Source organism: Anguilla anguilla, chromosome 3 (assembly GCF_013347855.1).
Source record: "Anguilla anguilla isolate fAngAng1 chromosome 3, fAngAng1.pri, whole genome shotgun sequence".
Classification (NCBI taxonomy): domain Eukaryota; kingdom Metazoa; phylum Chordata; class Actinopteri; order Anguilliformes; family Anguillidae; genus Anguilla; species Anguilla anguilla.
In genome coordinates, this window is record NC_049203.1 from 40,932,933 (window position 1) to 40,958,884 (window position 25,952).

The 25,952-nt window shown below is 40.9% G+C and overlaps 1 protein-coding gene across 1 annotated transcript in view; it reads left to right on the forward strand.

The window, feature by feature from the left end:
- Positions 1–782: 782 nt before the first annotated feature.
- Positions 783–25,952, forward strand: part of LOC118222403 (acid-sensing ion channel 4-A-like) — an 86,636-nt gene continuing 61,466 nt past the window's right edge. Inside the window, exon 1 of the mRNA XM_035407986.1 lies at positions 783–1,834. Coding sequence (XP_035263877.1) covers positions 1,259–1,834 — 576 coding nt within the window. The 5' untranslated portion in view covers positions 783–1,258. The remainder of the gene's footprint in view (positions 1,835–25,952) is intronic.

Sequence of the window (25,952 nt, forward strand, 5' to 3'; positions counted from 1 at the left end):
CATTATATACTGTTCACATGTAGCCTTCAAGGATACGGAGGGGCAGTTCTTTATTCCACTGTTTTTTCGTAAATCTTTTCATTTATTTATTCAGAACAATAAGCCTTAGAATATGCCTCACGTTAGAATATGCCTTTGTATTCGCTGTTCCCTTGATGGAGCTAGCCCTTGAAGGAAAGGGTCATTAAGGGCACCAAAGCACACTGTAAAAAAAGGGGGTGAAAACGGGTAAATCGATGCTTTATTTCAACATCTCTAACGTCATCTGGATACAAATCAGACGGCAGCCGCTAATTTAAATGCCTGCCGAAGCCCTGCGATGCTGCCATTAATTCCTGATAAGAAAGGGCTGCTGTACTGCCTTCCTTAATCTCTGACAGATACTTTAGCCCGGTCGATATTCTTTCACTTTTTTTTTTGTTCCGATGAGAAGATTGATCGCGGAGACTTGCTCGCCGTTCCTCTCCACCTCTCTCTCTTCATTGTTCCAATTAGTCCCCTGCAAGTGACCCATGGGTGGGGGGGGGGGGCTGCTTGGAGACTGCCCCCCCCCCCCCCCCCCCCCAAACCAGGATTACTATGGAGGGCTGGATTTTTGGCAGTGACCTTTGGCACCAACTTATCCCGGTCAAGGGGCAGGAAAGCCGTCAAACAAGTGGATTAGACAAGCAGCAGCAAAGACAGGGAGAAGGGGGCGGGGGGGTTAGGAGGGGGGTGGGGGGGGGCGTTGTTGGGAAGCCGCTGCTCCCGCCAGCCAGGAGGAAATAATCACAGTGTTGCTCCTCATGAATTATTAAGTATCCCCGTGCTCTTTTTTAGCTCTACTCAAAATGCTGCATTTTCATCCGTGGGTCTGAAGCGGACGGCAAGGGTGTGTTTTTGACAGCTGTAATACTGCTGATAAGCGGGGCTCCGCGCAGATCAAGTGCTGAGACTAGGACCGGGGGAGCGACAGCAGACAGAGCGCTCGCAGCCGCGGGGACAGAACTACTGCTCACAGCAGCGGCGCTAACAGTAGCAGCGGTGGCAGCGACAGCAGCGGCAGCAAGCGCCACTCCTGCCTCTCTCTTTTTTTTTCTTTGTGGAGTTGAGATCTGTTGAGGAGACAAGCGCGGAGAGAGAGTGTGTGAGAGAGTGAGTGAGAGAGAGAGAGAGAGAGAGAGAGAGAGAGAGAGGGAGTGAGAGAGAGAGAGAGAGGAGCTGAAGCAGGGCTGATAGCTGTAATCAAAAGCACCCCAAAGCAGACCTGGCTGCCCACATGCCGATCGAATTTGTTTGCAAAATCAAATTTGCAGAGGAGGACGAGCAGCAGAAAGGTAGGCAGGATGCGGATAAGGAGAGTTTGATAGAGGAGAGCTGCGCCCCCCCGGCCAAGGACCTGGCCAGCTTCGCCAACTCCTGCTCCCTGCACGGGATCAACCACATCTTCGTGTCTGGCCGCCTGGGCATCCGGCAGACCCTGTGGGCGCTGGTCTTCCTGGTTTCCCTGGTCTTCTTCCTGTACCAGGCGGCCAAGTGCGCCATCTCGTACCTGGAGCACCCCCACATCACGGTGCTGAACGAGGAGGCCAGCCGGGAGATGGTGTTCCCCGCCGTGACCATCTGCAACATCAACCGCTTCCGCTTCTCCGCGCTCAGCGACGCCGACATCTACCACCTGGCCAACCTGACGGGGCTGCCGCCCAAGAACAAGGACGGCCACAAGCCCACCGACCTGGAGTACCCCGCCCCCGACATGCTGGACATCTTCAACAGGACGGGGCACCAGCTGGACGAGATGCTGAAGAGCTGCAACTTCAGCGGGCACAACTGCTCCGCCAAGGACTTCTCTGTGGTGAGTCGCAAAGTTTTCGAAGAGCTTGTTGATTATCTTCTTGGCGCGCGCTACAGTCCGGCGCACTTCTGTCTCCAGACGCTGTCTGCACCCGAGGCGAGATGCGTTATCGATAACCAGCAACGAAATAAAATGCCAGCGTGTGTGTCAGAAAAGTGAGGGCTGAGAGGAAGAGAAGGTGAAAGAACGGTTTCAGCAAGGACTGAAATGTATTTTTACTTAAACACAATACTACTTTTCATTACACTTCTCACTCACTTTTTCCTTTCTAACATCTTGGTAAGTGCTGATACGGAGATTCGGAGAGCGCTGCGTAAAATGAAACAGAACTCTTGTTTGCTCAGTGTTCTCCAGTAGTCAGTGCGTGTTTGTTTTGCCTTGCTTCTATAAATAGGACTGCCGCTTTTACTGCGAAGCCTCGGTCACACGCGGCGTGGAAGTGTCAAGGTCTCTCACGTTCGCCGCGAGTCTGACCGCGCAGAGCGGCTGCTCCCGCTTTTCCGCCGGGGGGGAAAAGGGGAGCCGGCGCGTGCTTACTTTTCACAGGCAAGCGGTGGTTTCACACCACCTCCGACGCTGGCAGCTGAGAGAGAGATTCCTGTAAAAAAAAGAAGCTTTCTCTCCGCAGCTTTGCAAACCTGCAGCTCTCCTCTCATTACCAGAGCCTTTCAGGAGGGGTGTAAAGAGGAATAATGTTCCACGCTAACGTATTTCAATGTCGCTGCCTTTAAGATTAAATATTTAAAGACTGACGGACACGATTCTTGCATTAGCCCAATTGACTAAAAGGAATAAACAATTCTCAAAAGCTTTTCTTGTCCTGCGCACGCTGTTTAGCATTTATTAAAGGTGCTGTCCAAATGGGAAATGAATTTTAAACTCTGGACAAAATGGAGTTTGCAATTTCTTTAGCGATGATTAAGTGCCGTTGTCAAATCAAAATATTACATGTTGTGCACTGACACTGTTGCCCTCCTGAACACTGGGCTCACTCATTTTCATCACAGGCTATTATATGGAATTAGATTTGTTGCGCTATGTCACAGGCCAAAAGCAAAGTTGGATAATCCTTCTTTGTTTCTGAATGTGCCTTAATGATGTCTGACAGTTTTCCCTCCTCTCTCCAGTGCTTTTTTTTTTTTTTCAAATGTTGAAATGCAGCCAGTCACACACACAGCCAGAGGTGATGTCTTAAAATTGTAAGGTAGTTTGCCCACTTTCTATTTTTTTTTATCAAACATATATATTTTATATTCATTCTCAAAGAATCACAACAAAGAGAGGAAAATAAAATGAATGAATAATTTTTATATGCAAATGCAGATATAGGTAGAAATCCGTGCAGTAGAAATGTTAAATATGTATACTGTATATAGAATTTTCTTTCTGCATGAACTGAGCTCCATTTGATAAAACATGTCTGACACACACGGGCAGCCCATCTCTGAGGAACTTGCTCCCAGCAGTGCGTTCTTCCGTGTTTGCCAGCCTCATGTCTGCGCTTTCGGGGGTTTGGGGGAACGGGGGTGGGGGTGGGGGGGTGGAGGGTGTGGGCCGTCCTCATCCAAGATTACGGGGCCCCGAAAGTTTCTCTCCGGTCACTTGTCCCTCTCCCCCACCCCCGGTTTGCGATCTGCATCTGTGCCGCTGTCAGTTAGATTTGTCACAGACGTCTTGCTCCCCGTACGCGTGACCAGCGGGCGACGTGCGGAGCTGGACCGGGGGAGCCGGGCTCAGGGACGCGGACAGCTCAGGGATCTAAGTCCGGGAGCAGATGTTTCATTCCTAACACCAAATCCCCCCGTGGCCCCGTACACTGCATTTCTTTCTGTCTTTCTGAAAGAAAATAGCACGGCATTCAAGAAAATGTACTCGCTAAGAAAATGGTGCAGCTAGATAAATAGAGAGAAAGAAAGAAAACATTATTATTCCCAGAAGGGAAATAAAACAAAATAAAAAAATGTACAATACAGCCATGATAGACGGGCAATATCAACTGATTTTGAAATAACAGACCAGCAGTATTAATAAATAAAGCAGTGGACAGTCACAAAAACATTAAAACTTGGAACAAGCAACAACAAGTAGGCAGTGCTCCCTGGAATTATGACAATTGATGTACTCCCAGAATTGATAGAAACCCTGTAGGTCTACATATCATTCAAAGGTCATTGCCCTACATGTATAATATTATGATGATTTGGTTTAAAGAAATGCCATGTTGTTGTCTTGTGTTTTCCCCTTCTCTGGTGTTTAGAAAAGGTAATGAATTGATATTACAGGCTTCAGATGATGTTTGTGTGGTGACTGGATGTTCATGATGACTCATAGGCAGGCATCAGTGTGCTGAGGCTTGGTGTATGATTTTTTTTCTTTTTATAAGGATGATAAAGATTCAGCTCCACTGTGTGTATTTTGTTTGTTTCGATCCATATATTCCACAGTGATATAGAAAGCCCAGTGGATTTGCGTTGTTTTCTTTGCAGTAAAAAGTATATTCAGAATTTATTTTAAATTCTAAATTAATACAAGCACATTGTTTTACAAATGAGATTGTCCTGCTTTTCACTCCTGTAACCTACATTTACAGTGATTTTTTCGCATTGAATAAATTGAAATGACAGCCAAATGTAAAATGCTGTTGGACCAGTGACTTGCAATATAAAGCACAAAAGAAACACATGACTAAACATTTCCAATTGCTGGAAAAGTGTATGGCAAAAGGATCCTTAAAAACTATTAATTTTGAAGGGGACCTGTTATTGACGTAATCATCAACTGAATTTATTTCTGCTTTAAATGGTTGTCAAATAAATGAGTTGGCTATGTCGGCAGGAGAACCACCAACCTCAAATGCTACACTTATGTTACGCATTGTGCTATCCTCTAGCAGGCCGTGTATCTGTTAATCGACAGTTTTATATAGTTTTTAAAGTTGGAACTGCATGCATTTTGGCTATTTTTAATTTATCTATCTCTGCCACTCGCTCTGTGACTGAGCATTCATAGTGCAAAAATCTGTTGTGGGAACACTGCTTCTCATATGTATTTTTTAAGTGGAACAAAACGAGAAAATGTCCTTTGAATGCTTATTGATTTATTTGGTTCTTCTTATTGATTAAAAAACTGTATTGTTCTTTGACAGTTGCAATCATTGTGGTTGGGTATAATTAAAAACGTGTGGCTGTTCTTGACACAAATCATTTATATTCTGAAAAGGCAACACTTCATGATAGACTACAGAGAATTGGAGAGATATCCACTTATCAAATGATTTTTCCTCTACAACTAATTGTCAGGATGTGAAATTCAAGTGTTAAATTGGGAGCCTATTCAACGTGTTACACAGGGAGGCATTTTATGCCAAGGGTCTCCAATTTGTTTTCACATTGCTCTACTGTTTATGGATGCCTTGAAGGATCTTTCAGTGCATATATGCATGGGTCTAACAAACAACTGAGAGTAAATCTATAAAACCTAGTTTGACAGCGTACGCGTTAAAGGTGCTGATCTTCCATATGTCATGCCACCCCTTGAGGTCCTGGTTACGAGGCAGGCGCACCTGAAAAGAGAATTGAATGGTTAATGACATGAGACTAACGTGAAAAGTTGACCTGTGGACACCCCTGTCAATTTAACACACCTAGATCAGGCGGTAAAAACGATCATAATTCTTTGTCAATTTGGAATGCACAGATTCAGTGGATCTCTCACATAGAAAACAGTGAAATAGAAGTTCACCAGAGGTGTGTAATGGTTCCTCAATCAGTGAGCTTTTCTTCTGTAGTGGCTGAAATGGCAATGGGAATGTAATGCTGTGCAGTTGAATCAACTGCAAGGCAGGTTCTAGGCACAGACGACAAGGTTGGCTCCCCAGGGCACCATCCATCTGGGAGGGGGGGGGCACCAAACGAAGGGTAAAATAAATAAAATTGACACGTTGTGTCCTCGACACTCGGTGGCAGATAAGATCAGATGCTGTAGGTCACAAACGCCAACAGCGATCATCTCAGTCTGGGAATTTCGGTGGCTGCATTTCTGATGTTAGAACAGAAGTACCTAGAACCTCGTAGTTATGGACTGACCAGTCTATCGAACAGCGTACAAACCTGGAAGTAGCATAAACACTTATTCCTTTTCAAGCATCTTATTTTACAATACATATATTGTTTTTTGCTATTATTACTTATGCAAAGAACAGCATTAAATGGAAGCGCGGCACACCTTCATTGATAAAATACTGTTTTTCTACAACTGTGTGTTTAGCCCATTTAAAATCTGTGAGTTGGTTTCAAGTTCCCAAGGAAGCAACATATGAAATAAAAAAAAATTGTACATTTACATGTTTGATAAAAGGGCACATTGTAATGCATCTCCTGACACATTGAGAGGTACATGTATTATTTATAGTATTATCATAGCTACAGCAAGGACCATAATGTAAATAAGTCTTGTGACTTTTTTGTGTTATCCTTGATGCTCTTTTAATTGTGCATGTACATTGGTGTTTGCAACCATGTAATTGTCCTTTTAAAGTGAATCATCAAATAAATAAACTAAACTAAATTTTTTATTTAATTGACAGAGTTAGAAGCAGTGTAGGTCAAGCTGGAACATCAGAATCTGCCAGCATGTCCTTGGACCGGTGCACTCCTTTCACTGGTCCCTCAGTGATGGGGAACCATCCCTCAATTGTTTTGGACTCACAGTTTCCGCCATGTATTTTTCTAATGCTTTTCTTAGCCAGTAGCTTTCATCGGTTTTTCTGTCATTGACACATCGGGTCCATTGCTTATGACATTAACTTGGTAATGTTTTTATTTCTGAGCGTAAGACGAATAGCATATTTGGCAAGCTGCTGTCAAATGCAGACAGGTTGTTATTATTATGCTGCTTCCTGGAAGCCAATATTGGTGGGAAAAAAACTAAATGCTCAAATGACATCACACTTGCATCTTGTTTGATTGTTGGTTATCAACTTCAAAGAATGTATAGCTACAAAATGAGAGCTTGTTTAATAATAATGCTGGAATAATGTAAATAACTAATCCGATCAGTTCAAAGTAAAATAAGTGTATTTTGACAGTGAAGTTTATGAACATTTCTGAATTATCACCATTCCCAGAGGGTCTGTATCTCACATGAGGTTCTACTGCATTGCAGAAATGATCCTGAATAGACACTGAAGCACCTAATCCTTCAGTTTATTCACTAACCATGCCAACCATGTTAGAAAGTAACAGGTGGCCTGTGATGTTGAACATGTTGCAGGCAATCACCTGGGGTAAGCCGTGTATCTCAGGGGTGACACAAGGGAACATCAGCTAATGCCCAGCCTTCCACCACCCAGCAACAGCCCCCCTTCCCCAGCACCTCACCCCATCCCTCCCCCCCCATCACCGCAGGGTGTGCAGCGTCTGGCTGCTTTCCCCTCTTTCCTCTCTCCTCCTGTCTTCCTGACAGAGACGGAGAATTGGGGACCGTGAAAGTGACCGCCTTCCTGGAGCTCGGTCCAAAACAGCCTGTCAATTAGCTGTACAGTCCTGCCAGCTCAACCCGAACGTGCCACAAATTCACACTTCCTGCTCGTACTCCACGCCCTTAACGGCACGGACCATGTGTTGCCTTATTCCCTTTAAGCACGAGCGCTGTGCTGGAGTAACACAGAAGGATGGCCTCCTCACCTCCTCATTCCGAACAGCCCTGCTGTGACGGACAGCTGAACAATGAGTTGTCAGTCCCATGTCCGCACCTGAACTAAGATGGTGAAGAATGTAGGCTGAGAGCTAAACCTCTCTTTCTGTCTTGTCCCAGGCTATGTTGCGAGGCTGTGGCCATCGAAGTCAAAGTCAGATTGATGTCTTGTTACACTGAAAAAAACTGCTGATAACTCAAGGAGATCTAACTTGAGAGTGGTTTTGTTTGTACTTCTGAGTGGTTTAAAAAGCTTCTCACCAGAGCATTTCTGTTGAATGGTGACCCTGAATGAAGTAACCTGCGTCTCTGCAAATAGGTTTTTACTTAATGTAATCCTGAAATCATTTTTTCTGATGTGGCTGTGTGCTACGAGTGTGTTTCCCGATGATGTCATGTTACCAAACGAGACTGTGTTTCATGATCAGGCTGTGTTTCCTAATGAGACTGTGTTAGCTGATGAGGTTGTGTTCCTGAAGATATCGTGGCTCCTAATGATACTGTGTTTCCTGATAAGACTGCGTTCCTGAAGATATCATGGCTCCTAATGAGACTGTGTTTCCTGATGAGATTGTGTTCCTGAAGGTATCATGGTTTCTAATGAAACTGTGTTTCCTAATGAGATTGTGTTCCTGATGAGGCCATGACTCCTGGTGAAGATGCTTCCTGATGAGGTTAAACTTCCTAATAAGGCTGTTTCTTTTGAGGTTGTGTTACCAGATGAGGTTGTGTTTCTAGTTATATACACAAAACTGTCATTGATAATGAAGCCCATTTAACACTGCACTCAATGGCACTCGATTTCTCTGTCCTCGTGCCCTCAAGACTAGAGGTAGGTTTTTCAAAAACAGCCCCAAACACACCATAATAAGTAAACTTGACTATGATCAGCTAAAAGTTTAGGCAATTATGGTTTGCCATTAGAAAACTTTTCTATTGGAAACAATTGCCGTATTTCCTTTGCATGGTTTTAGAGATGAGTGCAAGATGAGCACATGTTCAGATTGATCAAGAAAAGCAGAAATACGTTTCTTCCTAACTGGTATCTGTTAATCATTTTCGACCGGATGGCACATGTTTATACTTTAAAGTGATCTCGAATATAGAAGCCATTGTGTGCAATTTGCATTGAAATGTCAGTGTGAGACGGGGCCTGTGTGCAGAGAGAGGATATAATGAGGATCATAAATGTCACAGTGCAGATACCGCCGTGGCTCAGGGCCCCTTCTGCATGAGGGGCTGCCGTGTCTGCTTGGCCGGGTGCTGGCTGGCATTCTGAGCTCGGCCTAATGTCGCTCACTTGGCTTCACCTCATGCTGCTCTTTTTAAAGTTTATTTCCTTGTCTGCCCGAGTCGGGAGCATTTTCCTGTGCCGCGCTGCGCCGCGCGGAATGAATGTACGGAGTTAGCGTTGCGGGTTCAGACCGGTCAGAATGCACGGACGCGGCGCAGGTTGAGTTTGAAAATGCGGTTTTTACTGAGGCCCTTTTCTTGACATTCACATAAATGCCAAGGTCCCAGAATAAACATAAATATAAATGTAAATGCAGTTAATATTACCTGCAAATTAGGACTAAGGTGATATCTAGTCACATCAGGGTACAGACTATTACTGCACGAACCAGGGGCAGCTGGAAAGCTGAACTGACATTGAAAAGGGTTTGCTTTCTTTAGTGCAGTTGTGAATCATTAAAGGGGAGTGTCATTAATGTGGTTTAAATAGGCACTTATAGTTTTCAAATTAATAAATAATAATGTTTTTGGCTACATGACACCAAAAAAGAAATTATACATGTGCAGGAAATATACTTGGATTGCACTTGTTACATCCAACAAAGTTTTTTTTTTTTTTTTTTTTTTTTTTATTTATTTTTTTTTTTACCAGAGTTCTATTTTCTAATACTTATTATGCTGTGCAAAGGGAACTGTAAAGGTATGGATAAGGAAATGAAAAACAGCTACAAGTGAATTATCCAAGTTACATCACCTGGATATACATCACCTGTATATCATTTTTGGTTATAAAGCACATTCATTTCTTACATACATTCAACACTGCATGCTGTACTCATCACCCTATATCGCTTTACCTGAGCATAGATTAGGAGAATAGAGAAGGCATGAATCTGGAGCAGGGACAATGTGACTTGTCCTGGTAGAACACAGCAGCTCAGAGATGTGCCTGTAGGTGGTCTGCTCTGGCCCCTTTAATGGCCTGATAGTTTCCATGAACCCTGTGGGCTGCTGCCATGTCGATCGCTTCATGACCTTTCAGAAAGAGCCAGATAACTGCACCAACTGCCTCCGTGTTAGCACAACCACCTCCACTACTCTGTTTCAACCCGCCGACCTCTGTGTATGATTTTGTTTTTCACATAAATCTCTTTCAGATATCTAATGCCTTGCCCTGATATTAAAGAGCAACTTTTAGGTTGGCTTATCCAGTGAATTAATATATAGGAAAATTATGTAGCAATGAGATTTTGAAATAAAAAATACGCATCTGTGCTTATTTTTATAATGCAATTGTCCACACACACCTCAAATCTGAACAATATGGGGAACTTGAATGTTACGTAACGTGGGGATAGGGGAACAGAGTCAGAGCTACAGTGAATGGCAGAGTAAGCAACATTAGTAGCAAGATTAATTCCAATGTCGACATTGTCGAGACCAACAAGGTGGAAAATCCTCTTTACAACACTCAGGATGGGCCGCAGTCTTATAATTTAGAACCTGCTAGATGTTCAAGGGACATGGAACAGTCAAGGATGAATAGAAACAAGGAAGCACAGCAAGAGATTGAGTTATGGGAGTTATGGTCTTAGGAGAAACTGTGGTGAATTGGGCAGATGTCTTGGTGAGAAACTAGTGAGAGCTACTTTACCTTGACAAAGTTTTTTCTGCTTCACAAGTTAATATATGGTATATCACGCAGTAACTAAAACAAACAGCTAAATAATCTAAAGTAATATTGTTAGTAGCCTGCTGGCTAGGTAATTTTAGCACCGCAAGCTAAACAGTTAACTAGTTATATTACATACACCACTACCAAAAGTATGTGGACACCTGAACACCACACCCATGTGTACTTGTTGAACATCTCATTCCAAAACCATGGGCGTTAATATGCAATTGGACCACCCTTTGCTGCTGTAACAGCCTCCACTCTTCCAGTAGATTTTGGAACATGGCTGTGGCGATTCACTTCCATTCAGCCACAAGAACATTAGTGAGGTAGGGCACTGAAGATGGACATAAGGCCTGGCTCTCAGTCGGCATTCCAATTCATCCCAAAGGTGTTTGATGGGGTAGAGGTCAAGGCTCTGAGCAGGCCAGTCAAGTTCTTCCCCACCAATCTCAGCAGACCATTTCTTTATGGACCTTGCTTTGTGCGCACAATTGGAAAAACGTTGGAAGCGCACAATTCAATTGTCTCATGGGATTATAACTAACGTTAGATAGGAACTGCAGTTGCTGAAACTAAAGGACTCATGACTGACTGACTAACAACTGACCTGATTAATTACCAACCTACCACTTTGGCATGGTCAGGCTATGAGGAATATTTACCTTTTGTTGCTGATATTGGCAGATGTTGACTTTTTTAGGGGGGCGTGGAATGCCTATTTTTTCCTATATTTCTACCTATGGAAAAAAAAAGTATTTTTCAAACCATCCTCTCCATGAGTCCAAAACTGTAAATCCGTTAAGAAATTTAACCTGCATGTTGCTTTTTAAATGGTCTGCTTGAAGATGCACACTGCTAGTATATCTTTAGAAAAGATTAGTCTTTTCCACCATCTCTGGAATATACTGCTGAGGTCTTTCACCCAAAGACATTCGCTTACAGGCACATTTATTATTATGTTTTGCTAACCTTATAAAGGGTAGGTTGACTGAGCACGCATGCTCTTTTACAGCAACGTCCAGTTTTTACTTCTAAAGGCTGTATAGTTATTAAATAGACAAGGCCAACCTAATGTAAGCTCAACCCAACTCTGGGCAAATTCACATTTTCTATCCGTGGGTGTGGGTCAGATTGAGCTAATAATAGTCAGTACAACTCTGCATGGACCAGCTAATTCACAGTTAAGCGTTTGCGTGTCAGAGGTGAGGACGGGCATACCTCACTTGCATGCAAGTCCTGCTTAGCTGGGCGAGTGTAAAAAGAACTTATGTTCTGCAAGTCAGGATCTGACCCTGGTATTAGCTACATCAGAGTGGCCACAATGCTATTACTCCAAGCTGGCAACCCGACCGGGCGGTTTTCTAAAATTTATTTATTTATTTATTTATTTATTTATTTATTTATTTATTTATTTATTTATTTATTTATTTATTTATTTATTTATTTATTTATTTATTTATTTATTTATTTATTTATTTATTTATTTATTTATTCATTCATTTATTGTTTGCAACTTTTGTTTTGCTGATCATCTCAGATCATTCTGGGACAGTTCGCTTTCCTTCTTCTTCAAACATATAATGCTAGCAACAAAACTGCAGACACTCCTATCTTAATCTACACCTTTTTAGGTGTAAAACAGGGTTTGGGCTGTTAAAAAAATATATACTGCAAATTTTATATCTTTATTAGGATGTGCAACAGTTCAAGTTGAACTTTTAGTTAAAGGGTTAACATTGCAACCTGCACTGAGTATTAAACAGTAACTCAATCTCAAGGTTTGGGCAATGTGGACAGCCCACTCAGCCTTCAGCTTCACAGAGTGTCATCTAAATCACCACACAACACATTTCTCACTAACCCATTACACCACCCCAGTCCAGCATTTCAGTTTCCTTCATCAGCTGTGTCTGTACGTCTACATTAATGAGAATCAACAAAAATAGACATAATGACCTTGCATCACATTACAATATGAAATGGATTCTTTATGCATTCATTTGAACTCAGAGTACCCATTTTACTCACTTGTCTCTTATTCATATTTTTCAGTTACATCGCATGAGGGATGAATGAAAGAATAATGAATCCCGAGGAAGCTTTTGTTGTTGTGGTTTGTGATTGTTTGGCAGCAGTTGGGGTGATGAAGTAATTAACCACAGTGATGTGAGAACCAGCCGTTTTCTTATTTGGAGCTCTTAATGGTTGCGGCTTAGATTGGCTTGGCCGTGTCTTGCACACGTCTGCGATTAGCATAGCCATGTGTTGCACACCGCTGTTGGTATTGGGCCTTACTGGAAGCAGCAGACAGGTATTATTTTTGAACACTTACCTGGAGAGCAGGCATATTGATCCTTTCACCCTAAATAGCCTGGGAAAGGGGGGAAAAGGGTAGGAGGGGGGGGTGCTGTTTGATGGCTTTCTCAAAGTCAATAGAGTGAAGAACTCACATGTGCAAACAGAGTGAGTAGTATATCCAGTGGCCCAAGCAAGATTAAAGGATTTCTCCAGCAAATGAACGGACTCTCTGGGAGGTTCCTGAAAGAGGGCTCCTTCTGCTTCTGTCTGGCTGCTGCTCAGCGATCAGAGCATGTCAGTCTGTAAGCAGTCTGAAGGAGGATGCTGACTTCCTCTGCCTGTACGGTTATCGACAGTAGGTTTCTCATGGAAAGCTCTCTGGGTCTTGAGAGAAGAGCTGTACTGTAGGTGATATTCCCTCTGCTGAAGGTATATGTATGAATAAAATATTTGGGGAGTCCACTTGCAAAACATTGGCAGAAGAGTAATAAAACTAAATATAATTACTTTGTTTTAAAATAAGTGGTTTTTGTTCACCCTTGCTTGAAGGTGGCACATTGCATGTTATTCCAGAACAGAGGCATTGTAATACAATGGCTTGAGAAAATTCAATTCACTGTCAATGTGTTTCTCACCCATGAAACACCACAAATTTAGTAGTACACACACAGGTTAGCACAAAGGTGTGTTCTATGAATATTGAACTATGTATTATTGTCTTAGTATGAGTTTGTCTTTTTGTTTCCACATTTTCAAGTTCATACTTTTGTATCCAGATGTTAGTTTTATAAAGTTTCCGCATATTAATGTAAGATGAACCTCGCTTCATATACAAAACAAATACAATTAACGTTAAAAAACGTTAAAATGCAAGAAAAGAAGAATTAATGACAAAAATACTTTTTGCATGGAGAAATGTAATGCTTGCATGTACGTTAAGACAAAGGTCTTGTCTTAACGTATTGGGTTGTCTTTTAAACTAGATAGCCTGTGCACTCGGTGTCCATGCACTGAAATGTGCTGATTTATCAGGTTCTGTTTACCAACCCTTCGCCTCATGCTGACCCCACCTCCTATTAATGTCCATCGTTCTCACCTGACAGCGGTTAAGATTAATTTTGTTTGTCCAAATGTATGCTAATGAGAAAGTTGTGTGGATTTGATTGTCGATAACTTGAAATACAGTCGTGCTGCCTAAATGCCAGTGCGGCTCAATAACCTATTAAAGCTGAATCACAGATAAGTTGGCCGCATCAGCAAAGCAATCTGAAATTTGTGCTGGCATTGATCCACCAGGAAGAGCATCTGATGGCTCCGTTTAAAGCCCGAGGAGGGACCGCTCCTGGCTATTAAAGGAATGTGTCCCTCTGGAGGGGCCCGCCTCGACATATAAACTCAGTCCAATATTTATGGGGCACGCAACCGCCCCAGTAAACGTGAACCCGCCAAAGCATCTCCATGAAACAATGTGATGAGCAAACAGTGCTGATCGTGCATTCTCAACTCTCTGGGTCTGGATCCTTTAGCATTTGTCCTTAGCTTTGAATTACGACATGCGTGGATGCACACGGTCACTTTTTTCTTTGTCAAAACCCAGTTTGCTGAGTTTGTTCTGGTGATTAACAAAGCTCGCAGACGAAAGCATGTGTTTGTGAAAAACAAATGCCTTCATTTAATTGTGAGTCAACGTTAAGGACAAATATTGATTGAACCCAAGCCAAGGCATTACGATGAAGTGTTGACTCAGGATTATTAGATGGTAATTGATTTTGTGTGCCTTATTTAGTATATGCAAATGAATATAAAAAGACGCAAATCCTTGATGGCACAACAACAGTAATACGTGAGTAAAATAATAGCATCAATCGGTAATTTGTGGAACATGTACTCTTGTCCAATAGTAACATTTAGCAAATTACCAATTTATATTTCTAGATTATTACAAGAGAAATTGGTGCTAAGCACCTTGCTCAGTAGTACAGAAAATGACCCATCCCAGACCCATCCCTGAACAGACAACCCCCCTGGTTCCAAATCCAGTTTCCACTTGAGCACTGTTTCTTTGCTGCACAAGACTGTTAAACAAGATCTGGTGCCACTGCCATTTTCAGAACCCAGTGAACATTCATCGCTAATGTGGCTCATTGCTTGATCAACTCGTGCTCATTATGTCTTAGGAATGTAAATACCACATGTAAAAGCCCTGTGTTTACACTGTTCTAATCTCCACACAAATTAAAAAAAGGCCCACTGAACAAAGAGCGGTCTTGTTTCAATGCCCTTGAAAACAGGGAAAATAAAAGTGATAAATCTTTGCATTTGCAAACTCATCAGTTTCATTGCAAACACTCTGATAAGCACATCATTGGAAATATATATGGATATTAATGAGGTATGGCATCTTGATCATGTTTATGTCTGCCCTTGACATTCTCATTGCATATAAGGGAAGGATAATAATGTTGCTCTGAGCGGATCCTGGAAATCCAGGGAAGAAATAAATGTCACAGCACAGCAATCACAAATCATCTTTCCTCTGACCTTCACAGTCTTTCTGAGGCTTACAAAGCTGATGATAATATTCAATTAATAAGTATCAAGATGCTATGTACATAGAAAAACATGCCTGTGAGGAATTTACTCATGCGTGTATTGTAGTGTAACGGTAGATGTCATTTTCTTATGTGATTATCTTTCATGGTTCTTTGGGTTGCCTACATTCCATCAACATTTGCCCTTTGCTTTGCCTGAAAAATAAATGCAAGTCCTACTTTTTCTTTGCAAGGTTTGGTGCATTCATTTTGGTGGTGGCTAAACTATCTTGAAAGAAAAAATAAGCTCTTGCATTTATTTGTAAGTCAAAGTAAAGGACAAATATTGAACCCAGGCCTGTGTTTCTTTTTTGTTTTTGAATTATATGTTCCTGGAATCTTTCAAATGAATGACACTTTTACGAAACCTAAATATAACCTGAGGCATATGAATGCTGATGACAGCATCTCTGGAGTTTTCCTTAATATTCTGTGAGAGATGGGATAGGGATAGGGAACTTCCTGTCCTGTAAAATCAAAGACAAACCCCCTTCACTAAAGACAAGATACTCCAGTCAGTCTTAATATATAGAAATCTTCAATCATGAATGGAATTACAGGCATACTTAGTCATTCTAGTTGCTACGAAAATACTAATGGCTTTCAATGAGGAAAAAGGCATGGTACTACAGTATATAAATATTATCTTAATAAAAATAACGATGTAGATCCTCATGTAAAGGATTTCAAAAGGAAATTGTTCATCATCAGTCTTCCGCATTTTATTCTTCTTGATATCTGAGTATTTTCGTAGTCCTTGCGCAGCTCATCATCATGGAAATAAACTAATCACTCACTCATCAGGTAACATATTGAAAGGAAAAATTAGCTAACGTTTCACAAATAAACCATGCCTAAGTACCTCAGATGTACTGTACTGGCGTACATCACTGCTGGCAGTGCCCAAGACTTTAGGAAACAGTACTAAGTGTCCTAAGCACAAAGGAGGCTAGACAGGAAAGCAGGTCCACTTTCTGTCCAACCTTGTGGTAGAGCAGCTGGGTCTGGAGTTAAATTGGACCCATCCTGGGTCGCGACCCTCCTTGAACCCCTGGAGTGTCCTAAGTGCAGTGTTATCTGCCTCATTTAGCACCAACCTGGTTCAATTGGCATTGAACCCAAGCAGTTTTTTTTTTTCAATCTGTGAAGAATCCCAGGCTGATGGAATCAATGTCATTTCAGAGCGGGAAAATTAGAAGCCACCCACGTCACTTGGCGTGCTCTTCTTTTTTTTGTGCATGTGTGATTTGCAAGCAAAAAATTCAGATTCCTCCGCAAATCAAATGTTTCTGGAGGACAGCTTGGTGCAAACTTATTTCATGTGCCACACACTGTCTTATCACTCATTGATTGTAAAATGATTATCTATGGAGTGACTTCATGGCATGAGATACTTTTCATAAAGTTGCTTTGACAACATATGCAGTATCTGTCAATGCTGCATAAGTACAGGGGTAAACTGTAGTTTCAACAGAGTATAATTCTAACTTTCCCAGTCAACCTCCTACAAAATTATGGTCATTAGAAAGCTCCTTATTGACCTCCAGACCCAGGACTGGTCACCCTACAGTACCTCAAAAATGACAAAATACAAGACCAGATTAGTAGCAGTACTGTCACCCTATAGTTGTGGATTGGCAGGGCTGTTTAACGATAATGCACATGTCGTCACCATATTTAACCATTGCGTTTGGTGAAGTACAATACATGGCAATTCAAGAACATACCATTATTATCTTTTAATAATAGGTACTGTATTTACGGTTAAAACTTAATAGTGATTGACATCAACTATTTCCCTTTTTTTATTTAGATGTATCATTTAAATTCTTCCTGTGCAATAAACAGTGTCATCTGGTGGCAAAATTGGGAAGAGGGCCTGGTTGCTGAAAATATTATCTTTTTAATCCTGTGTACAGATAGTTGGCTGGACAGAAAAACACTATCTTGAGCCAAGATTTTTTTCCCCACGTGAAATATAATGCATGAGAAATTTGCAGAAAATATAGGAAAACCTGTCTGCCTATATTCAGTAAGATGTACAGTTTAATGGCATGCACAATTCAATAAAACCAGACTTCAGTTTTTGATATTCAGTCAAACAAACTTTAAAGGTGATTATTACTGAAAACAGGTATCCAAAAAATGTGGAAGTGTGTGGCTTGAAAAGTGTGGTGACCGAGCTGGTGGTGGGACCTTACCTTTTTATGCTTTTAGGTCATACAGATCTTGTTTCCGTGCGTTGTGGCCGTAACTGAAGGATCTAGGATCCCATGGCCACAACACGCTTAATGTTTCCATTAAGTTGAAAAACATTAAAACACTGCTTTACCTTCAGGGCTCTGGATGTTTCAAACAATCTCAATAGACTTCAGATCACAAAAGTAGTCAGCGTCAAGTTGGGGGAGGGGGGTACCTACTTTTGTCTCATATTCATATTTTCATCTCAAATGCCTTAAGTATATGGCAAAAATAACACACTTATGAGGAAAAAAATAAAAAGCAAAATATGTCATTAACAAGTAATATTTCATCATAGGTTATGTCCTTTTCAACATAGCCACCCTTATTCTGAGGCCAGACCCACTGCTGATGTGTGCGGCCAAATAAAGCTCAAAGGTCTCAGCTGACCATAACACAAGAACACTGCATTTACAGTATTATGCATGTACTCTTTGTAGTGTTCTCCACAGAGTATGAATTGTGTAGTACAGTATGATGTGCATGTAATCAAACAGCATGGGAGCAGAGGTGGCAAAATGTTCTCCAGAGTCATATCTCACATATAATGAAACTCAGAAGGTCACCTTTAACTGTTCTATTTCTAATGGGGGGGATTAGGCTAGGCCTAGACAGACAGAATGTGTATACGAATGTTGAATAAGTAAAGTCATTTGTAACACATAGATGGATGTTGAACGAGTAAAACTTGTCCGAACCCAAACAACTGAATAAGGACCATAGGATTAGCATCCCATTAAAACAGAGGGGCTGGAGATGGTGGACTGAAGGTGTGAAAGGAGGGAACAAGCGGGGACCCCGTCCGCCCACTCAGAATCCGAATGAGGTGGGGAATAATGATGTTTCGGAGAGAGGCGAATCAAAGCCGCGCTGCACATTCCAGCGGAAGAACGGCCACGCATTTTAATACGAGGTACGCACCGATAATTGTATGCGTTTCTGGAGTCGCACAGCCTCTGTTTTTATGTGTGTTTGGAAATGCGGCAGGTTAAAGATTGCAAGCTGTTTGAGCAAAGCTCTGGAGACTCTGGAGTGTGGGGCAAAAATGAAATCCCAGAGCCCTCTACTACAAAGGGAAGATTAATATCAAACTTGACAGATGGGGAGAGAGAGTATAATCTAGTGGATACTTACCCAAACAAGTTGCAGACAGTCTGCCACAGAAATAAATTGCCAAAAGCTAAAAAAAAACATCTCCCGCCATTCACCAACTTACTTTATCTGTGGACAAACATGAAATTAGCCCCTTAATATTCTTCCCCACAGATAAGCATGCACATTCAGAGAAGCTGCTCACTGGAAGTCACAGGGATAAATCTGTAAGCACGGTCGATGTGGCTTCTGAGGTGAAAGAGAAGTATGTAGGAATAAGGGTCCTGTTAGCAATTAAATTTGTAATAATCATTAGACAGCGGATGTTAGCGGATGCTGGAGCAGAATCTGCTGCTTGTCTGTGATTCCTGTTTTTCATATCGTGACGTAGGGCAATGGCAGATTCTGAGCTCTCCATGCATAGATGTCTGATCAAAATAATAAAAATGTCTCGGGAGTTTGTACAGTGACAATGGCCTGGCCTTGCCAAACTATGTGTGTGAAGAAAAGAATATAAGCACTACACCAGCAGTGACTGAGACCAGGCCAGAAATGCTTTTGTTTTAGTTTTCAGACATAATTAGTAAGATACCTCTCCATCTCACATGCTTAGAAACTATACAAGCTACTTTATAGTTACACACATGACCTATGTGCATGGAATGGAGTAAGTTTGGTCAGGAAACGCTTGCTGCACCAATAAATGATTGGCCTCAGCAATCACAAACTCACGCATTTTCCATAATCAACCAATCTCGTACACGCAACACTTTTTCTCATACCCATCCAATCACATGCGCACTAAACCAAAGGAGTGCCTTTTTTAAACCAGCAGTCAGACCTCTGCAGCACTTCTAATTGCCTGCGTTGTTTTTCGTGATTCGTTTGCTACTGCACAGAATTCCACTCACACTTCACCACCCCAGCTACTACCTGCTGTTTGGATCTGCTTCTCTGTACTGTGGCTTTCTGGTATTCCTCCTGTTTAATAGAGGAGATGTATCATGCTACCTCTTAGATTGGGTAGTGTACTGCAGTACCTGAAGCAGATCCATTCAGCACCAAACAAAAAAAAAAAAAACTACTTGCATATTCATTAAAATATTTAATCTAAATAGATGACTTGTCCTGACTTAAATACTTTGTTTTAAATAACAAACCTGTGATTGCCACATATATGAGTTATTATAATGCAAGCAAATAATTTAGTGAATGTTTTTGACTGTCTGAGCCAATCAAAAACATTCTCTAAAACTGAAATAATATATTTTTGAAAACTCCAGAAAGTGAACCACTGGGCCTTATGTAATTTCATAGGCCTATCTCTCATTTCCTGGTTGTTTTCGCTGGTTTCCAAATTAGTGGTGCCAACCAGTTTCTGGTTATCAAATAACTCTACCACCTAATTATCACATAATTTTATAAAATCAATATGAGGTACAGAATACTTCAGTGCATAGAATTCTGACCCTACCATCTTGAATGTTGCAGCAGCAGATATCACGATTCATTAGACCAGGCAACGTTTTTCCAATCTTCAGTCATCCAGCTTTGGTGATCGCATGCCCACTGTATCTTCCAGTTCCTGGAGTGGAACCCGATTCTGTCGCCCAACCACTATAAGGTTCAATGTATTGTGCATTCAGAGATGCCCATCTACACACACTGTTGTAAACAGCTGTTGTTTGAGCATTTGTGGCCTTTTGCTTCATTTCAATGAGTCTTCAAATTCTCAACTGGCCTCTCTCATTGACAAAGTGTTTTCAGCTACAAAACTGCCGCTCCCTGGATGTTTTTAGGTTTATTGCACCATTCTCTGTAAACTCTAGAGACTGTAGTGAAATGAATGAATAAATCATTGCATTTATATAGCATTTTTCCAGATGTACTTTACAGTGATGAGGGGGAACTCGCCTCAAACACTACCAATGTGTAGCACCCACCTGGGTACTTTATCTTCTTAGCCATGTTCTTGGGGTCACTATCTTGCTGTAGAATGAATTTTATCCCTATAAAACTTTGCCCAGAGGGTCTTGCATGATATGTTAAAATTTGTTCGTGTTTATCAGCATTCATGATGCCTTCAGTCAAAACCAGATCAACAACTCCAGATGTTGTTATACAACCCTAAACTTGCCCTGATCCTCCACCATGCCTCCGTCTCCACAAAACTCAAATTTAGTGTCCAGTTCCAGTGTGCTAGTGCCAATATTCTTCTCTTTTGTTTATTTCCTTTTTTTAGTAGTGGGTTTTTGACAGCTGCACATCCTTTCAGACCCATAGCATTAAGTTGTCTTCTCACAGAGGAAGGATTGACAGGAACAACTGTGGATTTCTTCAGATCTGAAGAAAGAGTGGAGCTTGATTTTTTATATCTCAAAGATAAAATCTTTGAGATATAAGTACTGTTTTTTACATTTTCACTGTAACTTGCAATAATCTTTTGAACTCCAGTTTTGGAAAATGTATTTTACTTTGATTTTCACCTTCCATATGCAGCTAAATTATATAATCTCACCAGAAATATCTCCTTTAGTCCTTTTAGATGTACATGACAAAGAAATCTGCAAGACAGCTAAGAAGTGTTTGGGTAGATGTTTGTTTGAATGTTAGAGTCACTTTTGAGGACAAAGGGCCGTATTTACTAAGCATGCTGCAAATTACTCTCAGTACCGCAAAATTCTACAATGCCACATTTTCAATTTAAGCGGGGTATTTACTAAGCCTGGTTATGTAGATGAGCAGAGCCGCAGCGAGTTCATTTAAATGCATTACCGCTTTTTAAGATGCCTCTTGTGCCAGACAGGAAAGCAACATTGTTGTACTTCTCCATCTCTGGTGAAGTCGGGTTTTGGACAGGTGTCAGGATCCATGGATTCAATGGAAAGGCACTGTCGCCTTTAAATGTTGACGTGTATGTCTCATCAGTAAATAATCTCAGAACAGTTTTAATATTTCAAGTTGTTTAATTCCATTTCAAACAGCTAGCCATCTCCAGAGTCACCGTCTCTCAACTTCTCAAACAGGCTACTGTTCCTAAAGGTAAATGAGTAATGTGTTTTAAAAAGATTTTAAAAGATTTTCTCCTTTCTCAAATGTAGAGGAGAGTCGCCATGAATGTAATGCTTTATAAATGTAACATGGTCCAGAACTTAATGTACAGTGTGACTAACATAGCCATTTTATGTTTGCTCATGGGCAGTTCAGTCCTTTACTGCCTCCCAAAGGAATGGAGCAATGTGATAACCTTTGCAGGAAGTACTTCCAAAGAAATTAATTCATGAAGTAATTTTCTGGTATGAGGCTTTATTTTTATTTTTAATAAATCAAATCATATATCATTTCAAAAAGTTAACTGTCCTTGAAAAGTTTTCAGAGTATGGTTTTCGGAGTGTATTCTAGCGGGAATTTGATGGTGATGACGATGATGATGATTTGGTGATGTCCCTGTCTGTATAAATATTAGAGTTGTACCGCCTCTGAGTTGCTATAACAAACAACATGCTTTTTGCTGTTTTATGACTTGTTTACAGAATGCCATCTAAAGAGAAATTGAGAGGTTTGTATGCAGGGAGTTTATGGTGAGGCCTTCAGATTTGGAAGCAGCTACCGTATGATGTTCCCATGTGATAAGGAGTGCACTCAGTGTAAAGATCCTTATAACACTGCCTAATTACTTTTAACATCTATATGGACTCATATAGATGATAACAGTAACAGAGCTGGTGAGGGAAAAGGTGGCTTCGTTGGCCAAAAAGGCGTCAAATGAAGACTAAGTACAACCTTGTGGCTTGATCCATTTGTTTTAATGCATCATCGATATGTCATAAGTCCAAATTCTGTGGGCAGCACCACCCATACCACTACAGGACCAGTTATATAAGATTAAAAATAAGTGTCAAGATGTAGTGTCAGTTTGCCATTTTTTTGTTTATTTTGAATTAATTAGAATGTTATCTTCTGGACCTCAGCTGACCGTACCCGCAGAAAACCTGGCGTTTTGCCAAGGGAGAAAGCAAGCCAGCCTCAGAACAAGCCTTTCTATGTTTTTCTAAAAAAATAGTTTTGGCCTATTTGCAAATGCTTAACAAGTATAAAAACAGCACAACAGCAAAAAATTTAGTTATTTCAGTTTTCCTTTAATTGTATTTATGCCACCAATGTTAGGCATCAATTAATTGTCCCCCCCACCAAACAATATTGCATCATTGGTGGGGGCAATATGTTTACTATTTAGTAGTATTTGTTCGGAATCAACAATAATTGAAAAAAAAAAAACATCATGGACAAAGAGTATGGATTTGAGCAAAATATAGTTATTTGGATTGAAATTGTTGAATATCCTTTCAGGAGCTCATTGCTTATGACTTAAATGTCAAGAGCTTTAAAAATGTAAGATTTGTTTATTATTTTTATGGTCAGATGGTCCATTTCTTTGTTAAACTAGCTGTGAATACATTCAATGTCATACACACACGTTACCATGGGAAAAACAACAAGGGGCTGAAACGTTACTCAGGTTTTAGTAAGTGGCATTACAGCTGGCCTTATCAAGTGGCCGAAAAATGTCAAATATAAAAATCACCTATTCTGGCTTTAACAATTGGTTAAATTCGCCATCTAAGACTAAAATACGTGCACTGATTTTCTGTGTCATCAAAACGCTCAAGCAGCATCCCCTCCTTATCTGAGTCAACACTCCGATTGCTCTCACTATCTGAAATATACTCTGTCTTGCTCTTCCTCTTCGTGTTATCCAAAACTTTTTGCGATGGACAGAATCTCATTTTATTTTTCCTTTTCCCTCCAATCAATGTAATTTCATGTGATTTTGTTCTTAGTAACGTGTTGACAGCAAAACACGAAAACGCACTGCCCTCCTGTACATACTGCACTGCGCTATGCATATTATGTGAAGATGTGACTATAACGACTGCCTAATACTCTGAGAAATTAGTTCAGATTTAAGTCACCTGAAAGCTAAGCTGATTGGCTACACTAATAGCAGTTTGCTGAGTTACAAACTGTGTGTGTGGCTTGATGACACGAGATCACCTTCTTCATAAACCAGCCAATAGGGACAGCACTGATAACCCTGAAGAGTAATTGGTTCATGGCAGCAGGCTACCTAGATATGAGACAATCTAAGGATTTATTTGGTGCCTGAATTGGTAGGATTGTTTGAACAGAAAGAGAAATATGACTTCATTTTTAAGCTGGTTGTTGCTTACTGAAATTAAAACACAGCATGTTTTCCATTATGCTGTGAGCTGTAAATGTAAATTTCTAACTAATCTTCAATTTGAAGTATTCCAAAATATGAGTTTTGGGTGTTAGTTAAGAGAACGACGTGCACTGCTTGTGTGTTCATCGTTTAAAAAAGCACCACCAGAAAGTGTTCCGGCATTACACCTGCAACTGTAATCTCACAACATCGCAACATCATAAATGATTATTTATGACTCATCTAATCACTTGTTTATTTGCAAAGCACATAAAAGTTAACGGCATTTTGTTGCATTGGAGAAGTTAGTCGGCCTCATATTTTCGAGTGTGACAAGACCGGGACATTTTTTTTATCCCCTCCCTAACATTTGCTCTCCAAAGTTTATCTGCATGACCCTCAATCTATGGAGACTATATTGCGTTTGGATTATACTCGTATATCTAATCTTCCTGATAAGGCAGTTTTCAGGAGCTGCCCATCTTGCTCTTAGACATCACAGGAGCTGACACACTGTGAGTGTGGGTGGATGGGAGCATTAATTCATACACCGTGAGAAATCAGTCCTTGTGTTTTCTCTCTTTCCTTTTGTGCTTTGATCAAGCCCTTATGTGATTAGAATCTGACCATGACATGACAGGCCCCAGAAACCCTCATTGCGCCAGCCCAGCGATCTCCGAAAGGAAGATGCCATATTTATTCTGAAGGTGCTGGGTTCTACCCTGTATCTTCTGGGTAATAAAGATTTCATGTATTCATTTTACTCTGGAAAAATTGCAATCTATAATGACCTGACATTTCCTTTTAAAACTAGGCAGAAGCGTCATGATTAGAATGCTAAGAGTGCAGGGGGTCTGTTTGCTTCAGCACACCAGTAGCAGAGGTACTGTAAGGGGGGCTCATTTCACTTCAGGAGGGAAGGGGGTCCCATTTTTCCACGAGGGGTAGGGCAGCTGGAAAAAGTGGGACCCATCAGATTTTGGGAAGTGAGTAGCAGGATCAAGCGGGTCCTATTTCACTTCAGCTGCCGGGTAACAGTGGGAAGTGGAACATGCTTTGAATTCATTTTTTTGGCATTTAGCCATATATTTATGCTGTTGGTAACGACAGTATTTAGCTGGGTTGTGTCTGCATTCTTATATTGTAATAGGTAATTTATTTAGGTTGTAATGTAATTTCGTATATTTGTGTCTGCATTTCTGTATTTACAGTACAATGTTGACAAGAAAAAGGTTATTTATTATTCCATGCTATGAGTTTATGATTTAAAATACAAAGACAGAACGAAACACACCACACCCTCAGGTCTTGATAGAGGAGGCAAGTTCTCTCTTGACTTCAAATTTGCTACCTGTATTTGAATTCAGACCCCATCTGCAGTGTATCTGCCTCATAAGTGCGTTGCAGCTCAAAGAGTCCGCTCAAACCAGATATTCTGCCCAAGGGTTTTATGGGTTGCCTATTTACAGCATTTACATCAAGCCTATATATTAAAGGTAATGCAATTATCTGCTTTGCCATGGACAGTAGTGTAGATTAGAGAGAACTAGCCTAAGTATGATTTTGTATTCTGTTTGGTATGTCTTACTCGCCGTTGCTTAGAATACTTTAATTCCTGTCAGAGTCTCTTTATGTATATCTCATCCCTGGGTACTTCAATTTCCTTAACCCGCATAACCCTTACCCCTGTTTGTCATCTCCATTGGTAATGAGATCTGCATGATGCAGGGTCAGTGTTTTCCCGAGCAGAAATCCCAGTGTGTGTGAGACTGCAGCTTTTTGCCTGGATTTTTGCGAATGACGGGTCAGAATACTGATTAAAGCAAGGCAGCTTTTGAATCTCGCTTTCATCGTTTGGGATAGAACAAAAGACTATTAAAGGCAGAGGCAGGGTTTATCATTGATTATCTCCCGTGATTTGTGTCTCCTAGTGGATGCCCCATGATAAAAAACACATTGGATTCTACACACTTTGCTGGTCTTGCATATAAAATAATAGCATTTTCAAAACATTCTATTTTTATGATATTATAAGGTTTAGAATCGAAAATTTTCCTGCAGGCAGTT